This window comes from Brienomyrus brachyistius, unplaced genomic scaffold (genome assembly GCF_023856365.1).
Source record: "Brienomyrus brachyistius isolate T26 unplaced genomic scaffold, BBRACH_0.4 scaffold66, whole genome shotgun sequence".
Classification (NCBI taxonomy): domain Eukaryota; kingdom Metazoa; phylum Chordata; class Actinopteri; order Osteoglossiformes; family Mormyridae; genus Brienomyrus; species Brienomyrus brachyistius.
Genome location: NW_026042341.1, coordinates 1244167 through 1266860, shown reverse-complemented (window position 1 = coordinate 1266860; position 22694 = coordinate 1244167). Strand labels below are relative to the sequence as shown.

Sequence of the window (22694 nt, the reverse complement as noted above, 5' to 3'; positions counted from 1 at the left end):
ACATGAGCAGCTTTCCTCTGATAAAAGTGATAAAGTAGAACAAAGGAAGTCAGTCTCCTGCCAATATTCATAATGGATATCATTCCACAGACGCTTCACAGAACTATCGACAGTGTCACACCTGAGGACACCAACCCGACCACGGCAACTTGCCTGTTTATCCCTAAAGCAGGGCGTAAGAGCATTCTGGGTAGACGACGTGGCCGAGCTGTCACTGGACAAGCCGCCACAGCAGCTGCAGGGGAGGAGCTGAAGAGCAGGTGAAAGTGGTGGAGATCAGCCGCTGTGCATCATGTGATGCATGGGGGGAGGGGGGCAGCGCAGGGAGATCCAGAGGCTGAAACCCTAGCTTCACAGAAGCCGCACGTGCTACGACCACAGCCAGGCCACACACACAATCCTCTACCGCCACGCTTAAAGGGAAAGACACCGCGGAACAGGGGCAGCAACTGAAATGCACACATCCAACACCAACACAGCAGCAGACAAACCATTTCTGAGCTTAGCCCAGCTTTCTGACATACATGAAGAAAACTATAAGCGACAAAAGACAGATCTGGAATATCCGAGTAAGCACACATATCCCAACGCAGTACCAGCAGATGACCAGTTATGGGGTATCTCTTAAACAGATGCTCTCTTACACCATACCATTTGGAAGATCAGACCTTCAATCAGCTTCAACCAGTATTGCATATTATTTCCATTGAGAGTTTTTGTGCTAATTTAAAGATTCATTATTTATTTTCCTTTGGTAATGACCAACATCCCCCTTGAAATATTTCTACAACTCGACCACTGGATATAACCAAAATTTTATTCCAGCTAGCTACCCTGAATTGGGAACGACAGAGTCAGGAGTTGTGGAATGTTCAGCAGTCTCATGTCAAAACTGTTCAAATATAAACAGTGACAAATAAACCTAGACATGTTGCCGTGGAAACCATTAGGCGGCAAGGTCTCGGGATAATAGATTCCTTATAAATGTTCATCCCGACTTTAAAAATAGCGTCTATAAACATGCACAATTCAAGGCTCTGCTAATGTGCTTCTCCATATGCGTTCGGCAGTGAGGAAGATCACAGCTGTGCACTAGAATAACTTTGTCCATCAGCTGCCATCCGTCGACGGCAGTGACTCCCGATCCGATGCTCAGGGTCCCGCAGTCGATCCATGTTTTTACTCCCTCTGAGCTCCCGGCTGGACAGGTTTAGATTGGGAAACAATGGTCTAAGGCGGGGGGGGGCACACATTTTCAACTTGCTAACTGCTTATAAATGACCAAGCCAAAATGACCATAAAAATGCAAAACATATATTTATTTATAGGTATACCAAGTATTATTTATGATTATTCTTTATTAGTATTATTATTATTACATTTTTTGATCTTGACTGTTGAGTTAAACACAAACTCTTGGACCGCACGGATTCATCAGCGCACAAACACTACATTTCCCATGATGCCGCAGTACTCACGTGCCTCCTCCCACAAACAGACGCTACGGGCCATTTAGAGACACCAATTCACCTAACCTTGTGAAAGTTCAATTATTTAAAGAAACATCCAACAATGGTTTTAAAATAGGGCTGCTCAGTGACTCAGTGTATGGTTTTATTGCGCTGCTTCTCGCAGGGCTGGGAGCTTCAGTCCCATTTCTGCTCTGTGTGTGTGTGTGTGTGTGTGTGTGTGTGTGTGTGTGTGTGTGTGTGTGTGTGTGTGTGTAGTTCACGCAGTCATCAAGGCATGTAGTCATCCACTAATATTGCGGGGTTTAGCCCTCATTTGAGTTCGCTTGCTACCCCCCAGTCGGTGAAATCTACTGAGATGGACCCAATCACTCCCCTCTAAATTGATTTCTGGCTACAGGCCAACCAGGTGTACTCTGACCTTCTGCCTGATGCTTCTGAAGATGTTTCCAAACCTCCCTGCCCCCCACTACCGGGATTAACGTTCTGAATACGGAATGTTGGATTGTGTTTGAATGCTAACCACCACAGACGTTACAAAACCATAAAATATTTCATATTTTAATTGCGTGAGTAAAAATGCTGAGGCAGCCTGAAGCCATGGTTCTTTGGATATTCCACTGCACCACGTGTGAGGAGGATTATGGCGGGGAACCTATAGAAGTGCCAGGAGGGGGGGGCATCTTCAGGTAAGTATGCAAAGCACTTACTTTTTAAAATGTTGAAATGTAAAATTGTGGAAACTACGCTCAGAAAAAAATGGTTAAAAAATTGATACATTTGCTTGTGACTGGGGCTGTATGCTCAGGGTCTGCCAATTGTACCCTTAGTTGTGGGTATTTGTACCTTTTAAGATACACAAAATAATTCTGAGGAACGTTTCTGTACCATTGATGGTACATTAATGCTGTTTGTACCTTTGGGATGCTCCTCAGAGTCTATTTCTGTACCTTAAAGGTACAATTACAAGGGTACAACCCTGGTGACAAACAAAGGTACAAATTTTCACATTTTTCTGAGAGTGTATAGAAAAATAAACTAAGGTGTAATATGTAAGCTTCATTAAACAACGGTTACTGATAAGCATCTGATTCATGTGAAATAAGCACATTAAAAGGAGCGAGTGAGGTCCGCTGGGAAAGAAAAGCCCCAGCTGCCTTCCCAGGCTTTGTGGGGGGAGACTTAATCCTGGCAGCCCGGTAAAATTAAAATACGGGGACATTTAAAGGCAGGATATGTAGCCAGAGCTGGTAGGGTCATTTACCGCAGCCACAAAAACCTTCGGAACTCCAGCACACAGTCAAAGCCACATTTCAGTTAAACAAAGCAAAAAGATTTGTACGTGACACCAATAATGTTACATCAGAAACAGATGGCGCCACGCCTTAACGTCCATAGCCAGCTAAATTCTCTTGTACATAGGACTCACCGGAGCAAAAGATGATAGGGGGGTAAAGAAGAGTGATAGAAGGATATTTCACTGTTGTATTATAGGATTGCCCCCCTCCTCGGAAGAGAATCAACGTCAGTATACTACGTTCTACAAAATAAAACCTAAATGTGAAATCATTGTATCCATCTGTTGAACTTTTTTTTCCACGATTGAAAAGTGATGGCAGGAATAACAAGTATGGGGTATGAAATGTTATCTTAATATTTAATCTTTTAATAATATATAAAAGACTCCGACGAGATTTCATATGCCAGTGAAGTCTCAGATTATTTTAATGACTGAACCTCAAACGCAATCGGCGACATATGCTTACATCAACTTTTTTTCTTCTCTTTTATGTGTTGCAGTGAATCTCCGAGCATTTAAATTAGTTATACAATCATCCTCAAGTGGCGATTCACTTACCACTCAGCTCTGGGGAGGAGACACTTGTGATCCCGCTAATTAATTTATAGTACGTAATTAATAGTTCACACAGGCATTACGAATGTGGCAAAGAAACACGTGAGCCGGTTTAGATACTTTAGTTTTATTTCATAGTCATCACGTGATTATAAAACGTATACAGACATACAAAATAGAAAATCACCAACAGTAGTCACAAGTAGCTACAAGTGGTCGTTAACTTGAAAACTTCTAGGCCTATGAGACACTGCTTTGGCATATGGATGCACCGAATAAAGTGCTTTTTAGATATAAATACATTCATGATGTAGATTTTATATCCAAAGAACGTATGTTCACAGTATTTAAAAATAGGCCGGAGTTATCCAACGACTCAGTAAAGTGCCGATGCTGTACAAACATTTACCACGGAAATGCTTTCAAATACAACCAACCAAAAGCAGATTGTCACTGTGCAAAACGTACAAAACATAATATACAAATGCATGAATATAAATAAATTAAATTGCTAAAACGTTACTTAGACCTCACTGGGGGATCTCGAACGATAAGACACGTTAGTTTGAAAACAACCACAAAAGAGGACGTAAAGGGATCGCTGGATTTCCGTGTTCCTGTAGGCATAGATTATAGGATTGATCATGGAGTTATAGGTGGCTGGCAAAAGGGTAGCGTACGTATACACGGGAGGAGAGTCCTGCTTACCCACTAAGCAATAAATGGCGAAGGGGAGCCAACTGGCCCCAAAGGTCCCCAAAATGATGGCCAAGGTCGACACACCTTTCTTGGTGGCCGCGTAGTGCGAGGTCGCGAAGAAGTGTTGCTGGAGAGCGATCTGATGGGCGTGCCGGCACACGATCTTGCAGATCTTAAAGTACAGCGTTAACATCATCATGAAGATGACAAAAAAGGACACCGCCAAAAGGACCACGTTGCTCTTGATTAATGGCTTGACGATGCTGCAGGAGGACGGCTCCTTGAGGCAGTTCCATCCCAGGATGGGCAGCAGTCCGAGGCAGAGCGAGACTCCCCAGGTCACCACCAGCATGGTGTGGATGTAGTAGAGCGTCTTCTCCGAGAAGTAAGTCAGCGCGTTGTACAGCGAGAAGTAGCGATCGACCGTGATCGCCAACAGGCTGCCGATGGAGGCGGTGAAAGACGCCACCAGGAAACCTACAGTCACAAGACTGATGGTCTCGGAGGAGATCAAGTACTGGAATACAAAATTCAAGATTAATCCCATACCGGCCAAAAGATCCGCGGTGGCCAAACTGCCGATTAATACGAACATGGGCGTTCGCAGGGTCGGCGTGTAAAATATGATGGCCACTACGATGGCGTTTTCGCAGGCGATCACGGTGCCCGACATGCACAGCATGACGTGCCAGGGGTTAACGGGAAAGTCCAAAAGCCAGGAGGACAGCCCCAAACTGTGGTTGCCATCCCCGGGCTCGATCCATGGGACAGGCGCCGTCGTTTCATTTGTCTCCAGGCTTTCGTTCATTTCTCCCCCGTTAACACCCGCCTACAGAAGAGAAATAAAATTCGTATTTTTTACACCAGAGTGCATATGAATTGCTTGTGCACACTGAAACAGAAACGACCCCTTCATCAAATAGCTTTTCAAAGTTGATTATATTCACTGACGGAATTTTACATATGTGTGCAAGACAGAATCAATGACTACAAATGTTAGAAGAAAACCGCTGTCCGTGGTCCTGAATTCCGCAATAAAGTTAAAGTAGTTTAAATGTATTAAATATCAACATTCGCAAGAACTTTTGGACAATACACTAAATCGATCCGAAATTTTAAAACGATCATGAATGCTTTCGTTTCTTTTCCACTGTATTGTGTTGTGGCAGAGTAGTTCTTACCTTTGTTTGCACATGGATTTCAATATAAGTTAAATGGAGGCGTCCAAATGTAATTTTTAAAGCTCAGGTGAAGCCTTTAGTCCGACTACGCTTCACTCTCATGAGAGCGGTGCGGCTGAGGAGCGCGTCCAGGAGCATTTGCTGGTGCTGAGGAGAGCGGAGTGTAAGTGATGTTGACGACTGTGGACTGACTGTTAATAAACCCAAATGACGTCAAGAGGCATGTACAAAAACCAACCCCCCCCCCCCGCTTCACATCCCATCCATTTGCTGGGAAGAATCGCAAGCGACTGACAAGCCGCGGATGGATTGCCTTATGGGCGGTCGTCGACATAAAGCTGTTCACAATATATTTTCATCTTATGCAAAACATCTACGGAGAATGACCAATAATATGAAACGAGTGCAGTTATACCGTTCTAGGCTACAAAGGATGGGATCCAAGATGCAAGGCGCTCTCAGCAAAATGCAGACTGGAATTTGTGTGTTAAGGTTGTATTATATTGATGCAATAAGGAGGGTCGATTTTATGTTTACATTTGTCGTCATCCGAAGCGTCGGGTTTATATTAAGAACCACCACATGATCTTGTTTACACGTACTTCTTTTGGTAGCCATTGTGCAAAAGTACTACAAAGCTGTTAATTCTATGTTGAAAACAGAGAACACGTGGGTAATACAGACATTAGGGTTGTCGGGGGTGAATATAGATTTATTGATTTTAAGTACACTGACTGGTCAGATTAAAACATTATTACACCGATACATTAACTATTGACTCTAACTACTGGTTTATTTTATAGACATAAATTAACCTGCATCGGACTGCTCTCAAGTGCGAATGTGAGGACGGAGGCTTCGATCAGTGACGTACTGTTTAGTGTATATATCTGCTTCAGAAGATATGCAGATCGCTCTTTCTCCCCCCCCCCCCCAAAGAAAAATCTTCATTTTGACATCAGTGTTAAGAAGTAAGCAGGGGTTTCTCTGCTGACACAATGGCATCTAGGTCACATATCTGTATGTAGGTCAGCCTTGATGCATACCACCTCTTGAAAGTAAATCGAGCGGACCACTTTATCACTTTAAGCAATCAAACACAGCAAACGAGTTCCAGGCGGCTCCTAGAGCGACTCCACCTCAAAGCCCGGCTGTTTTTTTTTTTTTTTTTTTTTTTTTTTTTGGGGGGGGGGGGGGGGTGTCTTTTCTGTGGTCAGCGAGAAGAATCCAGGTAATTCTGTGACAGGGCGACACATCCGGGGGTGGCAAAAACAATTATATCACATTTAATTGACAGGTCAATGACCAATCAGATAGCTGGTCAGGTTGCATGGGTAGATCTCTGAATTAACCCTCAATTAAACGCTGCCAAACCTCCCAACAAAAACATATACCAAAAGAAATATGTACAATAACAATAAAACTCTCCTTTGCTACATCGCAGTTAAAAATTTTAAGTTTTGGAACATCCCCGTTATAAAATTCAATTAAAGATAGCAAAATAACTACCAGTCCGATTTACCAGTGTATGACTGCCAAATCAAATGTTTTCTCTCTGTCATCACGTTAGGGCCATATTAATCAAATAGCCTACTATAGACAAGCACGTACACCTTGTATATCCTTTTATTAGGGCGTACCCACATAAACGTTCCCATATCGTTCTTCTCCGTTTCCAGCCATAACACTGTTAGCCACCTAACAGCTGTCGGCCGCAAAGCACGCATGCAAAATAGGCCAATGGGTTTGCGGTTAAGAGCAGCCCCGCTGGTGTTCGCCTTCACAATGGAACACTTTCAGTCTGTACCGGGTAACGAGGGCGGTCGTGCGCTACACAAAATGAAGTATTCCATGGGAAAATGTCCTAAAACGCGTGTGAATACAGGCTAAGGTGGGAGTAGCACACGCATCCGAGTTCAGGCTGATTATGCCGTCCGAGTTTATTAGAAAAATGTTTCGGCAAGAGAATGCGGAGAGAGCCGTCTCCTTGGTATCCTAGCAACCCTGTTTGTTACTTCAATCTTCTTCCGAAAAGAGAAAATTTTAAATCCAAGTCCATCTAAATGAATTCTCCGTCTTCATTTTTATTTATTATGAGCCAGAAAGACGCCGTCTGATCGGGTCTGTAATTATTACTTGCTCACAGAAAACCCTGAAAAAGTAAACCTTAGAGTAATGCTTCGGACTAAGGCACGCCTGTCCTGACCAGCCTCCACACTCGCGCAAGCTCTCATTTGCTGACACCAGTTTTTGTCCCACTACCTGTACACCTCCTGCTAACTTAAACATCCTACATCTCTGGCCATAACTCACGCTCTGTTCGCCAACACAGAATGGCAGGAAAGCTCATTAAGGTATCCCTGACCCCTCACAACCACAAGTTGACAAGCAAACCACAGAGGAACAGAATGAGGGGCCTTAAAACCAACCCCCCCCCCCCCCATCAGATCAGTCTGGGCCTAAAAACAAACATTAGCGGCTTGACTTACGGTGTGACGTTGTGTGCTGCTGTTGTTTTGAAGAAGAGTAATGACTGGAATTGGTGTTACTCACCAGGTTCCTGGGCAGAGGTTATTTTTACTTGAAAATGAACAAATTGTAGTAATTCTTGCTAATTATACCGCAGAGGATGCATTTGTCTTTGTGTAAGGGGCAGTTTACCTTCTGGCCACAACAGGAGAAGCTTCCACTTGTCGACTGTGACCTATTGACTGGACTTCAGGGTCACTTTCACAGGTCATCTGCATGTTACCTGAGACTCATTTTGCTCCATGGTCCTCCCGTAATTCACATCACCTTCTCGTTGGATTTGCATCTGTCGTTTATTTTAATCTTAGACACCATTTCATAACAAAAGCTGTTTCTGTGTGACTAGATGACTTCCCTGTTCCATTACATCATTCAGACGACTGATACTCGCCTTTTGATCATAACCTAATTTTTCCGTTACTATAGGTTATTACCGCACTTTTCATAATACAGCATCCAGATATTATTACCTTTTGTGCTGCACCGTGCAGAGCATCCGGAAGCAATGCTATTGAGATCCCTGAACTGCATATTCGATTAAACATGATATTACCTTTTCCTTGTGATATTTAACGAGGGGTTAATCTCCTCAGCTGTGCACCACCCTCCACCCCCGGAAAGGTTAATAATAATTAATAGGGAGCGGCTGAGGGCCAGTTTTAACAAACATGTGCACTGGGACTGGCAGGCTTTTGTGTCACATGGATCTCACAAGGCATGGTCTCACACTGACAGACACCTGCGATACCGTCTGCAGTAACACCAGTAACACACATGGGAGGAGGGAGTTTCCCCCCACTGCAAACCACAATATACTAAGGGCACGGCCCCTTTTCCATACGTGTGTTTTACTTACACGCTCCTAGGCTCTGCACTGCCTTCCGTTGACTCACTGTACCCTCTCTCCGGCGATCGTGGCGTTCTTGCATCCCTGAGCCTGAGGTACACGTGCTCAGAGAGGGCCGTCGTCATTACCACATGCGGTGGTGATTAACGCTGCCGTCGGGTAATTAGCGCGGAATGAGCGCCGACTCTTTGGCTCTGTGCGGCCACAGCGCACGTGAAGCGTGGGATCACGCTGAGCGGAGCCCACGTTTCGGCACAGCTCCGTGCCGTCAGCCATAACCACGATTAGAGCAAATAATCAGTCCCCCGCCCCTGGTGGGGCCCTCGATAGGGGATCACCTCCAAAACTCAAAGCGAATGTGGACATGGCCTCTAAAACAATCCCTCCCCTTTGGCTGTAATGACCGTTATGTTTTACCAGATCTTTGTTCCAGTGAGTGTGGCAGCCCAATGGAGGACATCGGGGGGGGGGCTTTTGCGTTCGGTCGGCCCTTTTGTTTCCACGGTCTGGGTTCTGTTCGGTACATTTATGTCAGCTGTGCTCGGGAACCGGCGAGGGAGGGAACAGGATCCAGGCTCTCAGATTTGCCTCATGTCTCCAGTGATGCCTTGATGTTTCCCTGGGATGCAGTGCTGGTTAGCCTTCTCTGTTAGCACGCCCATCGCCAACGGTTACACTGTCAGGGTGTAATGATTCACCGACGCCCATTGGCTGCTTCGACATGGAAAGACGGATTTCAAAAGTGTCGCAATCCTGTATTTATTTTGAACATATTAAAACTTCTACTGCCATAAAAAAGGCCATAACTCATTTATTTATATTAATAACATTAATGTTAAAAACATCCAGAATCAATATGCAGTCTGATATGATGACAGAACATGACACGGAGAAAACATTCAGTGCAGGCGGCACAGTAAGTGAGGGGCTGTGAGGCAGACCTCCTCTCTATGCTAAGCAGGCTATGCATTTATTAAACATGCTAATTCATATCAACACCGGGATCAAATATTCATGCACTTTGTTCATGACATGGCCAGCAATCCTAAGCAGTCACATGACCAAACTTCTCCAGGTCACTGCACACCTGTTGAATAATTCCCCTCTTGCAGGTCCATGCTCCAGCGAACTCAGCCCTCTGTCTTAGAAGTAGCAGTTTATCATCTCACCCATTCCCTTTGAGACTGTCTCACCCAGAAGCCCCGCCCCCACATAGCTTGAGCTCCAGCTCCTGCCCCCAGCCCTCTCCCCATGCTGATGCGCAGCTTGTCTACATGTAGCGGTTCTTGATATACTCCCGGTACATGAGGACGTCCCCCCGGTGCAGGGCCCCCACCAGGCCTCGACCCGTCTGGATGTGCCTTTCAAACACCTCCCGACTGGCCTTGTCCACGTTGGGGGGTTGCACTGCGTAGATGCTGTCTTGGGAGAATTGGGATACGGGAGTCCTGGGGAAGGGGGGGGTATAGAATAGGATTAAAATACCATCACCTGATAAAAGCTTTGAACTTGTAAAAAATATCAAAAAGTTGTAACTGGAACATAAATTAATGATGTTATTGTCATACTAATAAAACATTCAGTTTTGATATATACCATCTTGCTATTGAGACACACACAGAAAATGGGGTCAGAGTGGCAGGAGATTCGAGGTGGAGGAGGGGCAGCACCTGATAGGGGCCGTCAAATACATAATATTGTATGTAAAATTGGGCTGGGGGGGTCTAAGGTTATATTTGGTCAGGGGGCACCCCCAGTCACGTCCCTGGATCAGAGAGTATGGTCCTTTACCCTGCCGCCCTAGGAGCTGGTGGCATTCTGGGCCTTCCTCAAGGACCCACTGGAGATGTGATTAATCTGCTGACCGCGTGATTTAAACCAGTGACCCCCTGCATACAGCCACGGACTCCAGACTGTGACACTTTGCATCCAATTACAACAATATAATATGAATTTTCAGGCCAGTAATCTAGATTTTAATAAATGGACCCATAGTCAGTGATGAATGACACAGGTTCTATAAGTAGTGAGAGAGCCTAGAAGCCCCAGCTGAGCACTGTGGGAGGTCTGAAGTGTCTCCCTGCGGGTGCAGCCCTTGCCTGAGTTCCTGGAAAGCGCCAGTCTATCCAGCATTTAGCGGGGACTGAAATCAGCTCCAGTGCACTTTGAGCACATCTGTGGAGGTGGAACCTCAATTCAGCTATCATAACCGCTTATCCAGGACAGGACTGGACAGGCAGGGTAATGGGGAGTCTGGAGCCCCTTCCAGGAAGTGTGGGGCAGGATGCCAACCTATCACAGGGCATAAGGTAGGGGACACCCAGGGCAGGATGCCAACCTATCACAGGGCATAAGGTAGGGGACACCCAGGGCAGGATGCCAGCCTATCACAGGGCACGAGGCAGGGGACACCCAGGGCGGGATGCCAACCCATCACAGGGCACGAGGCAGAGGACACCCAGGGCGGGATGCTGGCCTATCACAGGGCACGAGGCAGGGGACACCCAGGGCGGGATGCTGGCCTATCACAGGGCACGAGGCAGAGGAAACCCAGGGCGGGATGCTGGCCTATCACAGGGCACGAGGCAGGGGACACCCAGGGCAGGATGCCAACTCATCACAGGGCATGAGGCATAGGGACACCCAGGGCGGGATGCCAACCCATCACAGGGCATGAAGCAGGGGACACCCAGGGCGGCATGCCAACCCATCATAGGGCATGAGGCATAGGGACACCCAGGGTGGCATGCCAACCCATCTTAGGGCACGAGGCACAGGTACACCCAGGGTGGCATGCCAACCCATCACAGGGCATGAGGCAGGGGACACCCAGGGCGGCATGCCAACCCATCATAGGGCACGAGGCATAGGGACACCCAGGGTGGCATGCCAACCCATCACAGGGCATAAGGCAGGGGACACCCAGGGCGGCATCGTCAAGTCAAACCATCCTAGTAAGTAAGGAGCATCTGTATTAATAAAAATGTAAAGGTGGTCTAATTTAACAGAATGAACATACAACTAAACTGAGCTTTAACACTGTGTAGTCATGGCTATCCCTCAATCGCTACCCGCGCCCGGCAGACCCACAAGCCGAAAATGAGGGATCACAGTCGCCGTCATTCTCACCTGGCGTAGGGGGGGCAGTCTGAGCTGCACAGGTCACAGGGGGCATAGACCTTTTTTTTTTTTTAAATGTATTTCTCAAGTTTAAGTGCGGAAGTGGCTTCCTGCCTCCCACGCGAACAGCATGACGGCAAACCCCTCCCACACCAACGCGCAGACTGTTCATCCCCTGCCATCTGGCAGAAGGTTCTGGAACATCTGAACTGTCACTGTCCGACACCAAGGCAGCTTCTTCCCCAAGCAGTCGGGCTTCTTAATTCCCTGCTGCCCCCAGAGGACCGACACAGTCACTAGTAGTCACCCCCCCAACTTCAAAGTCTGCCACTATCCTCATCACACCCCCCAACTACCCTCCAATGATGCTGCTGTCCGTTGTCTGTTTGCCTTATTCAAAATAACATTTGTATATTCTTTACTTGCACTACACCGCACACACACTACTTATATTTGCTGTACTGCATGACATCCCCAGCACTTCTGTTTATTGTCTTTGTATTTATGTACAGCACCATAGGGGGCTCAAGGAAAATGGCATTTCAACGCACTGTGCACTGTGTACATGGATCTCGAGTCTTGAGTCCTGAATGCCGCCCACTGGCTTCAGCCTGAGCGGAGATCAGAGGGTTCGGCTTAAGTTATAAGGGAAAAAAAATCAGTTCAGCTGCTACCGCTGAGAAGGAGCTTACGCTCAATGGCTTCCGTAGAAATGTCCGGCCGTGACGACGAGTCAAATAAGGAATGACAAAGCCTGGAATTACCGTGGCCAACGGACTGTGCAGAACCACAGTCGGAGGGTGAATAACCAAACAGATTTAAATATTTAACGACAGCTCTGAGTGATGAGGATATGGGGACATCGCAGCTCTTCATTTCCGTCCCGTCCAGATATGCGCCGGAATCTGTTCAGTTTCAGTCTCGGCTGAAAGCCACAGTGCTGTGCCCCCCCCCCCCCCCAGCCCCCAGGTACTGTGAGCTGTGATTGTCCCCCCCCCAATGCTTCAGCACAGGCAGCACTGGTGTGCTCTCTAATGTTTGTGCGATGCCTCTCAGGTGCCGACACAACAGGATGCAGCTTCGCTACCCACTCGCTGGCATAGAAAGAGGAGGATTTGATGGGTCGTGAAACTAACATGCCGTTCCTGCCATAGTGGGACTATACTGGGGGGGGGCAGGGACTCACAGACCCTCCTTGGCGGGGGATAATGAGCGTCCCCCCCAAGATAGAACTTACTGTCTGCCCTTCTCTCTGCTCTCCCAAGGACAGAAATACCTTATCCAAAGGTAAGTCTGCAGTACCACCTGTTTATCATCCCTGTTTGCAGCAGCAAAGAATGACACCGAGGAGACTATGGCACTAAGAAAGAGACCAGTTAAAACAGACTGGATCCTCAAACACATAAATGGATCTGGACGCTAAAACCATCATTTTCCTTTGGAAATTACAAGGATGCAAATAAAATAAGTGTTTATAGTGAAGACAACAGGCATAAGCAGGTAGACAGACCCTGCTTGTGTGCATGCACACGTGTATGTGTGTGTGTGTGTGTTTGTCTGCTGGATGGAGCCATGCCCTTTCACACAGCGACCACACGGCCGCCCCTGACACAGCACTGAGAGGCTCTGCATTGTTGCCATTTTGCATTAAAACAAGGCAGCGCGGAGGTGTTGGCTTACATAACCGCAATAATGAGCCTCCTCTCTTTCTCCCGATAGTCATTTACATTTCCGTGCTTCGGTCTGAGGAAAAAGAGACACCCGGCTTCATAATCCTAACCCCTTACACAGCCGGTTCTCCCATGAACCGAACAGCAAAGCGCCTGATGTGTGTGAGCCCTGTGGCCCGATTGTTATGTACCGTAGAGGCAAGTGGTGGCTCCACCTTGTGGTTGTCATCCACCCCCCCCCCCCCCCCCCACCACCACATTAATCACAGCAGCCATGTGCAGATTGGCGGGGGTGGGGTGCGTTTGGACGGCAGCTGCTCCTCTGTGCAGGTCAATCAACTTAAAAAAACCTGAAATATGCAAAATCAGGCATCGGTAACAGGGGGGGGGGGGAGGGGGTGTATTTCTGAGAAACAAAAAAAACACCGAACCACAAAAATCTACATAAAAATACCCAGCGGTATGAACTGTACAGTTCCACTGCCTGCCAGCCAGTCTGTTCAAAAAGTACCTGAACCTACGGATATTAAAACTAGCAGATGAAACACTGAAGGTTTCTCTTCAAACTGGCTGGCATTGCGGCTCACATCATAAGCAGCTCCAGTTTCAAACTGGGGGCCAGACTGACAGGTGCTATTGGAGCTCACAGGCCGGTGATCAGGGCCTAGTGCCACATACACGTGGCTTCTAAAAATACCCTTTAAACAGACCCCGTGACACAGATGAGGAAGAAAAAGGCTTTTCTCCCCTTTTTTCAAACATTTCTTCACACATTATAACCCCTTATAGGTCCTTTTCACTTGCAGTAAAGTCATTTGATGGACATTTTTATTAAGTAGAAAACATCAGGCTCGTGTGTATAAAACACATTGCATGTGCGTGTGTCTGAGTTTCAGAAGCCAACAGCTTCGGCTGTAAGCAAAACACAAAAACCGGACCTCAATCACCCGAAACCACGGAAACCGGCATCTCCAGATAGGCTTTGCGTTGCCATGGCGCACAATGTGAAGGTTTTGTTTTGTGTGCCAGTCCACGGTCGTTGTCACACAGGGTTAATGAGGTTCCTTCTCCCAGCTAGGGTGGGGGCTGACCATTAGCCAACTGGAGCAAAAATGTGATACAGGGGTCAAGCCGCTGAGCACCTAAGTGACCTATCATCACCTCAGGGGCTACAGAAGACTGAGGTCTGCATCGCCCTCCAGAGGCCGCCAACTACTACTGCAGCAGCACAGCCTTGGGGACAGATCCATGCCCACTTGAGGGAGGGGGAGGGACGGCTGCAGGACAAAGGCTCCAAGGCGAGCGGCAGTGTTCCAGAAAGATGGAGAATTCGTCCCACTGGACTGCAAGTGAATGCCCCCCTCTCTTCCAAAGGGTTATGGTCTTTAGGCAGGATGAGGAAAAACGTAGCCTCCCTCCTCAAGTGAGATGGTGATAAAGGAGGGCCATGTCTACACAGCACACAAGTGCCCGCCACCCACAAATGTGTCTCTGTGTCAGCCATAGCCAGGCTCTCGCATCATCCCAGCTTCATTCCCTTGTGGGGAAGGAAAATATGGTCCCCACAATATCAAAGAAACAGGTTTTTATCACATTGTGGGGATATTTGGTCCCCACAGTGTAATATATACATATATATCACCTGCACACATACACACAGCCAGGAAAGCAGCCCAGCTCTGTGACACCATGTGGCCGAAAGGTTTACATTTGATTGGGAGGAGCAGACACCTCCACCCTCGGCCATCCACCTCTGAGACGTTACAGCCAGAATCCACATTCCTTACATCATGTGCACGGCAGAAACAGGCACGCAGGTGACTTAGTGGTTAATGAACTGAAGCAACTAGAAATGCACTGATGTAATGATGAATTCTCCAGGGAGGCCATTTAACTTCAGAAAACTCCAAAAGGAGTAGCAGCAGTTTCACTGCCATCCCAAACGTTCACTGGATTAGCGGGGTCTGGGCCGGCCAGCACCTGAACGCCCCGGTTTCTCTGCCATCCCAAACGTTCAAAGCGCACAAAGACAAAGCAGTTAAAGTCGTAATAGTTAACTGCGATTACTCACAGGTTTATGACACTTTCCCGCTGCTCGGGTTCGGCGACCTGGCCCATCCACTCCACTTTGTGCTGGTTCTGACCCAGATGTGCAAACCTGTGGACATGTAGACTTGTTAGATACACTGGGGGTGGTGACAGTTACAGGCCACAGCGCTCACGTTGTCGGCCTTAGAGGACAGACACGTAGAACCGGGGCTTCAGGCTGCGATCTCCCACCCACAAGGTAACCCCCCCTCTCCGCTACCCGCCCTGTTGGTGGAGGGGTCACTTCTCCAGTCAGATCTTATCCAGAGGAGAACCTTCCAGAAAACTGGGGACCAACATATAGACGAGACTGGCGATGGTTATCCAGGAAACAAGAGATGATTCTTTGAGATGTGGGCTATGTTTCCGCTCCTCCTCCATCCGGTCCCCTCAGGCACCCCTGGACAGTCCATGTTTTCGCTCCCTCACAGATCCCTGCCAGACAGTCCACATTCCTGCTTCCTCCCGACTCCAAGTAAAAAGTGGACTGTCTGGGGGTCCCTGAGGACTGGGTGGAATAATACTGATATACACAATAGCTCTGTAGATGGCAGCTGAGAACCCCCCCCCCCATCAAGAGAAAGTCCAAAAAAAAACACCCACACATTTTTTTTTTTTTACAACACTACAGAGACACAAATGGCAATTTGCTAATGAAACTGCATTATTATTGGGCAGAATATTCAGGAAGGCCTTCAAGCATCTGCTAGAAGGCAAAAGGCAACGACTGGGAGCACGGTTCACGAATTTCCGAACTCTGAAAACGAGCAAAGCCTCATACCCCTTCTAGACAGCTGGCTGCAATCTTTCCCTTCTACCTCCGTCTTCCCACAGACTGGAGCCCAAATCCAGGGGCTTCCTCATCATTTCTTCTCATTTCAAAGAACTTCACGTCATCATCATAAATGTTATTAACATCCATCCATCCATTTTCCAAACCGCTTATCCTTCTGGGTCGCGGGGGGTCCGCAGCCTATCCCAGAAGCAATGGGCACGAGGCAGGGAACAACCCAGGATGGGGGGCCAGCCCATCGCAGTTGTTATTAACAATGACCACCAAAAACACAGGCTTTCCATCAGACGTAAATTTTGTTATTACCCATTATTATTAATAAGTAACATTAATTGGAAGTTCCTTTCTAAGAATCAACTGAATGGCAATTTCCCAAAAGTCCTACCCAAATGCTGACCCTCACGGTTCAGCATCTGCGCTTAACCAGATAAACAAAAGATTCATTTAAAAATGTAAATCACAGCTGACAATGTACAGCCCTGGTGTGGGCCGGGAAGAGAAGCTGACGACGTTACCATGGAGATCACTAGATCCGTAGCACTGAAAGGCCCTGAGATGCATTCACTCGCCTGCTACAATGCCCTTGGTGAGCGGGGCGGAGAGAGATGCCAGTCCGGGCCCATCTGTGGGCCCATCACGGGTCCGATCATGGCAGACCTTCCATCGGGCCGGCGCTATAACTGCGTTAATCATGCCAATTGACCAAGCACCCAGAGAGGAGGGTGTGAATCAGCCCCCATTTTACTTAACGAATTAGCAATGAGACAGTAAGCGCCTCAAGGGTAGCATACTGGCTACATAGACTCATGTCACAGAGGTACACAAGCATCACGAGGGCCCGGCTGTTGTACCCTAGCGCTACATAAGCGATAAGACACCTAGATGGGTAGAACTAATCACAGTGCTGGCTAAAGGTAAAGGTAGCGACGTGTCAGTAATTCAAAAGATGCCGGTGCCTGTTGTGTTGGTCAGGCTATGGTCAAAGGCTGCTTCTGTCATCAGTGGGAGCCTGAGTGTGACATAGAGCCGGAAAGAACGTGCGGCACAGCGAGCCAGAGGCTTCCAGGCGGCGTCTGCGTGCGAGTTAATCGAGTCAGAGGAACACGGGTAGGGCAGCCAATCAAATGTTACATAACAGCCATTTTTTCCCCAGTCTTTTGCAGGAAGTCCTTACGGCAGATTTTCCAGAAGAGGTCCGAAAACCAAATAACCCAGCCGGTGAAAAGAGGGCAAATTGAAAATAACCGAAGACCCGACCCCTTCAAAGCTGACAGGGTAATAATCCCGAAAGACAGCGCCGGACGCTTAAAACACTGCACCTTAAGGTGCTACGCAAGCGGGGAGAGGTATTGTGTGGAGACCAGTACTGTTTAAGAACACTAATAAAAATATAATACAAAATTTAGTTCAAATTAATTTTTGTGGGGGGGGGGGTTGTCTTTAAAATCAAGAAAATAATAGTGTCGGATGTCTAGGTTTGGTGGAGGACAGCGGATTATATGCCAAAGGGCCAAAACATTATGATCACCCCTATGTGAGGTGAATAACGCTGACGTGCCAAAACAATGGCTGTCAAGGTCTGGGATATATTACATGTTAAGGTAACATTCAATGCTCGTAGTTGACATGTTTAATGCAGAAGAAATGGACAGGAATAAAGATGTAAATGACTTTCACAAGGGCAAAATCATTATGGCCAGACGACTGGGTCAAAGGAGTCTTGTGGGGGTGCTCGTGGTCAGCCATGGTGAGTATCTACTGAGAGTGACCTGAGGAGGGAAGAACCAGGAACCTCGACAGGGTGTCGGGCGGACAGAACTCGTCAATGCGGGGTTTGAACAATGGATATCAAATTCGGCAGAAACCAACAGAATGGCTGCACTGGTGCAAATGGCAGACGATCATATCACGACTGACAGGGCGTGTAGCCCTGTTGCGTATGGGGCTACGTAGCGGCAGGCCAGTCAAAGTGCCCACATCGACTGTGAAAAATGTAAAGAGTTTCGGTATGAGGCAGCACATGGGATCGTTTACGGTGGCCGCTGAACGCTGTGCAGCGTATAAGTCACACAGCCGTCACAGACACGACAGGCTGATGTTCGTAACCTCTGCTCACCGTCAAGACCAGCCAGCTGCCAAGCAAAAACGGAGCCCTTCCCATTAATATTGCGGTTATGGAACTGAACTGGCGACCAGTAATGTTGCTGGGTGAACTGATTGGACCTCCAGTTACAGCACTTCAGCCAGGCCTGTACCTTTTTCTGCTCCAGTTCCCAGGTGAATAAAAGCATCGGTCAAAGGGCGAGAGTTAATGTTGTTTTAAACCATTAAAAGAAGAAATGAAGAGGAATGAAGAGGAACGAAGAGGAGCAGAAACGGCCAAACCAGCCTTAAGGACGGCCACCCCTTCGAGCCCCCCCCCTCCCCCCCCGCCATTTTTCATAAAGCAGAGCAGAGCGATGGAGCGGGCCTCACTTCTGGTAGATCTGGATGTCGTCCTCCCCTGGGGATTCACACGGGCAGAGTCCGTAGATCTCCCTGGCCGCCAGCCGCGCACCGTCCTGCAGGAAACACGTGGCAGACACACGTTACACGCATGGAGAGAGGTTCAGTCTGTGTCATGGGTAAACAGTCACAGTAATCAGTAAAACACTGCGTAAATCTGACCACCAGTTACGAGTAAACATTACCACACACATCAACAAACACAAGCTTCTGTCACTTATTAGCACTAATACAAACGCTTAATTTCAACCCATGACATGATAAACACTACGGCAAATCTGGAACCAGGGGTAACTCTGTGGATTTCAACACATGGTCCTGTCCATAGGCAGACTGACAGGCAGACGTATATAGACAGACAGACAGACAGACAAACATATACAGACAGACAGACCAACGTACAGACATGTGAGCAGACATGGAGACAGTCAGTCAGGCAGACAGACAGAGATAAACAGGCAGACAGACAGAGATAAACAGGCAGACAGAGACAGACATGCACGCAAGCAGACTGACAGGCAGAGAGAAAGACTGAAATACAGAGACAGACATGCAGACAGACAGACATGCATGCAGGCAGACAGGCAGAAGCCATCCTGGTCGCACCAATTCTGATTAATGTTTAACACCTGCATTTGCACCAGCTGTGGCCCCCAGTCATTATTTTAATTGCCTGAAGAGGCTGAGGCAGATAAAAAGTCCTTATTCCATTAGAGCCACAGTTTGCGGCACGTGCGGGTAAAAAAAAACACCCCCCTGCCCGCCCCAATCGAGTCTCAGGCCTACCCAGCCACGAGACCGCTGTTGCCATGGCGAAACTGATAAATGCAAGCTCTAAAAATATTAGTCATGCATATGCCTGTGACTGGGGCCAGGCTCCCGGTGTTCGGTTTCCCCATGACTGCAGTCATGGCCACTTTGGGAAGAGCGGAATGGATGGATGTGGGAGCAGGTGTGGTTGCTTATGGCTGCCATAGTGATGGCAGATGGGCAGCTGCGGGCCGAACCAGCGGCCTCCTGGCAAGACCATGCAGATGTGTGTGTACACACACACACACACACACACACACACACACACACACACGTAGGGTATACCTATCCTTATGGGGCCCGCTCACTCACTTCTATGGGAAAAATGCTAACGCTAACTATGACAACCTTAAGCCCCACCCTGCCCTAACCATAACCATAAGTAACCAGTAGTAAAGAGTTTTTGCATTTTTAGTTTTTTCATAGCAGTCACTGATTTTTATAAAATAGAGTTTTCTCTTATGGGGACCAGGAGACCGGTCCCCATAAGGGAAAAAAAACAGACATTTATCACGTTATGGGGACATTGTGTCCCCATAAGGATAGGTATACCCGCTCACACAAGCACCACACATACGTTTGTACTCATATATTTGTGGGGACCATCCATTCATTTCTGTGGGCAAAACCCTAATCCCAGCAATGACACCCTTAACCCCCACCCAGCCCTGACCTTAACCATAAGTAATACAAGAAATACCAGCCTTTTGGCATTTTTTGTCACACACACCATAGGCCTATTCAAACATAAAATTACCACTGGCAAGACTTTGAGTGTTGCCATGGTAACCATACACATACAGTTCAGAATCTGCAGCAAAATTGGTCTTATATATTGTAGATGCATGACAACTGGCTATTAATACATTTTAAAAATAACACAACACTACAAGTGTTTCTACTTGAAATGGGCATCGAGGGTCCCTGGGGGCACTCCCAGAAACATTTCAGAACGGACCCCCCCCTTCCGAAACCTCCTTCACCCCTGCAGGACTCGGCAGGCTGAAATTTTAAACATTACTACATGAATGGAAACACTTTTCTTTCTGTGTTGTCCGCTGACACTGTACTACAAAAGCGTTACGTAACCAAGGTGAATGCGATTTGGTGCCCCCCCCCCCCCCAACCCCAGCCCCCCAGGCCGGAGTCTGCGATATAGGGACTGCATTAGGGTGTCCGTGACTGTGGCGAATCCTGCCGGATTGAAATGGACCCACGTACATGTGCCTCCATGTATAATTACACAGGAGGCCAGGTCATGATCAAAGGTGGGCCTTTTAAATGTTTAATCGGCCCCCTCCAAGTCGAAGGCCCACGTGCAGGGGAGTGCACGTGCGATACACCCCCGAAAACATTTAAACCCAAAGCAGAAGACTATACCACCCAAACAGAAAGGGGGAAAAAAAACACTGGGCTTTTAATAGTTTGAGAATTCTAACAGTAATATGCTGGTAATGACACATCAGTTCAAATAAAGGCATCGGTGGATATGTATAGACATTAAATAGGAGGGGGTCTCTTATCACCCTTCTCTCTCACCGTCGTTTAGGCGCACAGTGACTGGAGGCTGCAAGTGAAGTGTTTGAAAGCCCAGGTGCAGCTAATGTAACTGCTCATCCGCGGCATGTGAAAACACCGCTAATAAGCGAACGCGCCCCGAGCCCATTGGCCGACGGGAGTCCCGCCCACAGAACCCCGCTAATGGGGGTCTTCGTGTCAGCCGTCCCCCAAAAGTCAGCCCCGCTTTCCATACCCACCCCCTCTAAGTGCATTTAGGTCTTTCTCTGAAATCACTATTTTAGTATATCTATGGGGCAGGTGCAGGCTAGCTATAGCATCTCCTGGAATGGATGTCCCCGCAGGGGACCTCCTGGGACCTACACTGGAAATAACTACACTGCCTGCTCCTGGTAATCGGTGGGGTAATTCGCTTTCTGTAAACAGTCTAATAAGAAAACGCGCGGTTTGCATCCGGGAACATGAACTGAAACAATAAGGGTCGGATAATGATTTTATCGTAAGCGCACACTGCACAAAAACACCTTTCCTCCACAGTTACTTTCAATAAATACAGTAAAATCTTTGTTAAACATGTAAAGTCTTTGTCAAGCATTTTTAAGGTCTCTATTGAGCTTGGAGTCACTCCGTCTTTTGAGCTACTAGTATCCCAGTGACTCTCAATCATGTTCCTGGTAGTTCCCCCACCCCCATATTGTTTTCATTCTAACCCACACTGCTTTCATCCTGCCACATTCATTATTAGCCTATTAAGGACCACATAAGCCTGGTTAAGGTAGGGTTGGAATGAAAACAATTTGGGGTGGGGGGGAAGGGCACCAGTACCAGGACTGAGAACCACTGGTATACGCTGGGTGTAAAATTATTAGGCAAGTGTGTGTTTTAAATACAACCAAACCAATATTTTTAGTCCAGATGAATCTCCAATTAACAATGGACTGTTTAAAAACAGAGCATGCTGAGTATTTAGTGTGAGTACTCTCTGTCCGGAGTAAAACAGGAACCCATAGATACGTGCCTGTGGAGCATTATTAGGCAAATTGTTATTACTATTAAAATGGGCCAAAAAGGACCTCAAAGAGATTTTTTTTTTTTATTTAAAACCAGACTTAAAATGTCATCACTGTACAATCAAGTACTCTGTGGCCAACAGCCAAAAAGGACAGAATAAGTATGTAGACAAAATAAGAAACAAATTAACTGATTTGTGTCAAATGAACGGGGAACCCTTTAGCATCAAGTGCCGCCATTTTTCAAAACTGTATTCTGAACTGAATATTAATGTGCTATGTGCAGTGTGCTATGTGCAGTGTGCTATGTGCAGTGTGCTATGTGCAGTGTGCTATGTGCAGTGTGCTATGTGCAGTGTGCTATGTGCAACGTACTATGTGCTGCGTGCTATATGCTGCGTGCTATGTGCTGCGTGCTATGTGCTGCGTGCTATGTGTAGTATGCTGTGTGCTATGTGCAGAGTGCTATGTGCTGTGTGCTATGTACAGTGTGCTATGTGCCGTATGTTGTATACAGTGTGCTACGTGGTATGTCCTGCGTGCTATGTACAGTGTGCTATGTGCAGAATATGTGGCATGTGCTGTGCGCTATGTACAGTG

The 22694-nt window shown here is 47.3% G+C and overlaps 2 protein-coding genes across 3 annotated transcripts in view; both read right to left on the bottom strand.

The window, feature by feature from the left end:
* Positions 1-3515: 3515 nt before the first annotated feature.
* On the bottom strand, positions 3516-5875 carry LOC125725381 (G-protein coupled receptor 6). Its single transcript, XM_049002256.1, has 2 exons — positions 5205-5875; positions 3516-4852 (listed from the first exon to the last, which is right to left on the bottom strand). Exon 2 carries the CDS (start codon positions 4829-4831, stop codon positions 3848-3850), a length of 984 nt encoding a protein of 327 aa, XP_048858213.1. The 5' UTR covers positions 4832-4852; positions 5205-5875; the 3' UTR covers positions 3516-3847.
* A 3448-nt stretch (positions 5876-9323) lies between these two features.
* Positions 9324-22694, bottom strand: part of fig4a (FIG4 phosphoinositide 5-phosphatase a) — a 41664-nt gene continuing 28293 nt past the window's right edge. For both annotated transcript variants that reach the window (XM_049002248.1, XM_049002249.1), the window contains exons 21-23: positions 18727-18812; positions 15442-15528; positions 9324-10028 (exon numbers count right to left, since the gene is read on the bottom strand). In XM_049002248.1, the coding sequence (XP_048858205.1) occupies positions 9851-10028; positions 15442-15528; positions 18727-18812 (351 nt within the window). In that variant the 3' untranslated portion in view covers positions 9324-9850. The remainder of the gene's footprint in view (positions 10029-15441; positions 15529-18726; positions 18813-22694) is intronic.

Excerpts from the sequence above, each read along its gene's own strand:
- LOC125725381 (XM_049002256.1), bottom strand. The coding sequence starts at position 4,831 with ATGAACGAAAGCCTGGAGACAAATGAAACGACGGCGCCTGTCCCATGG.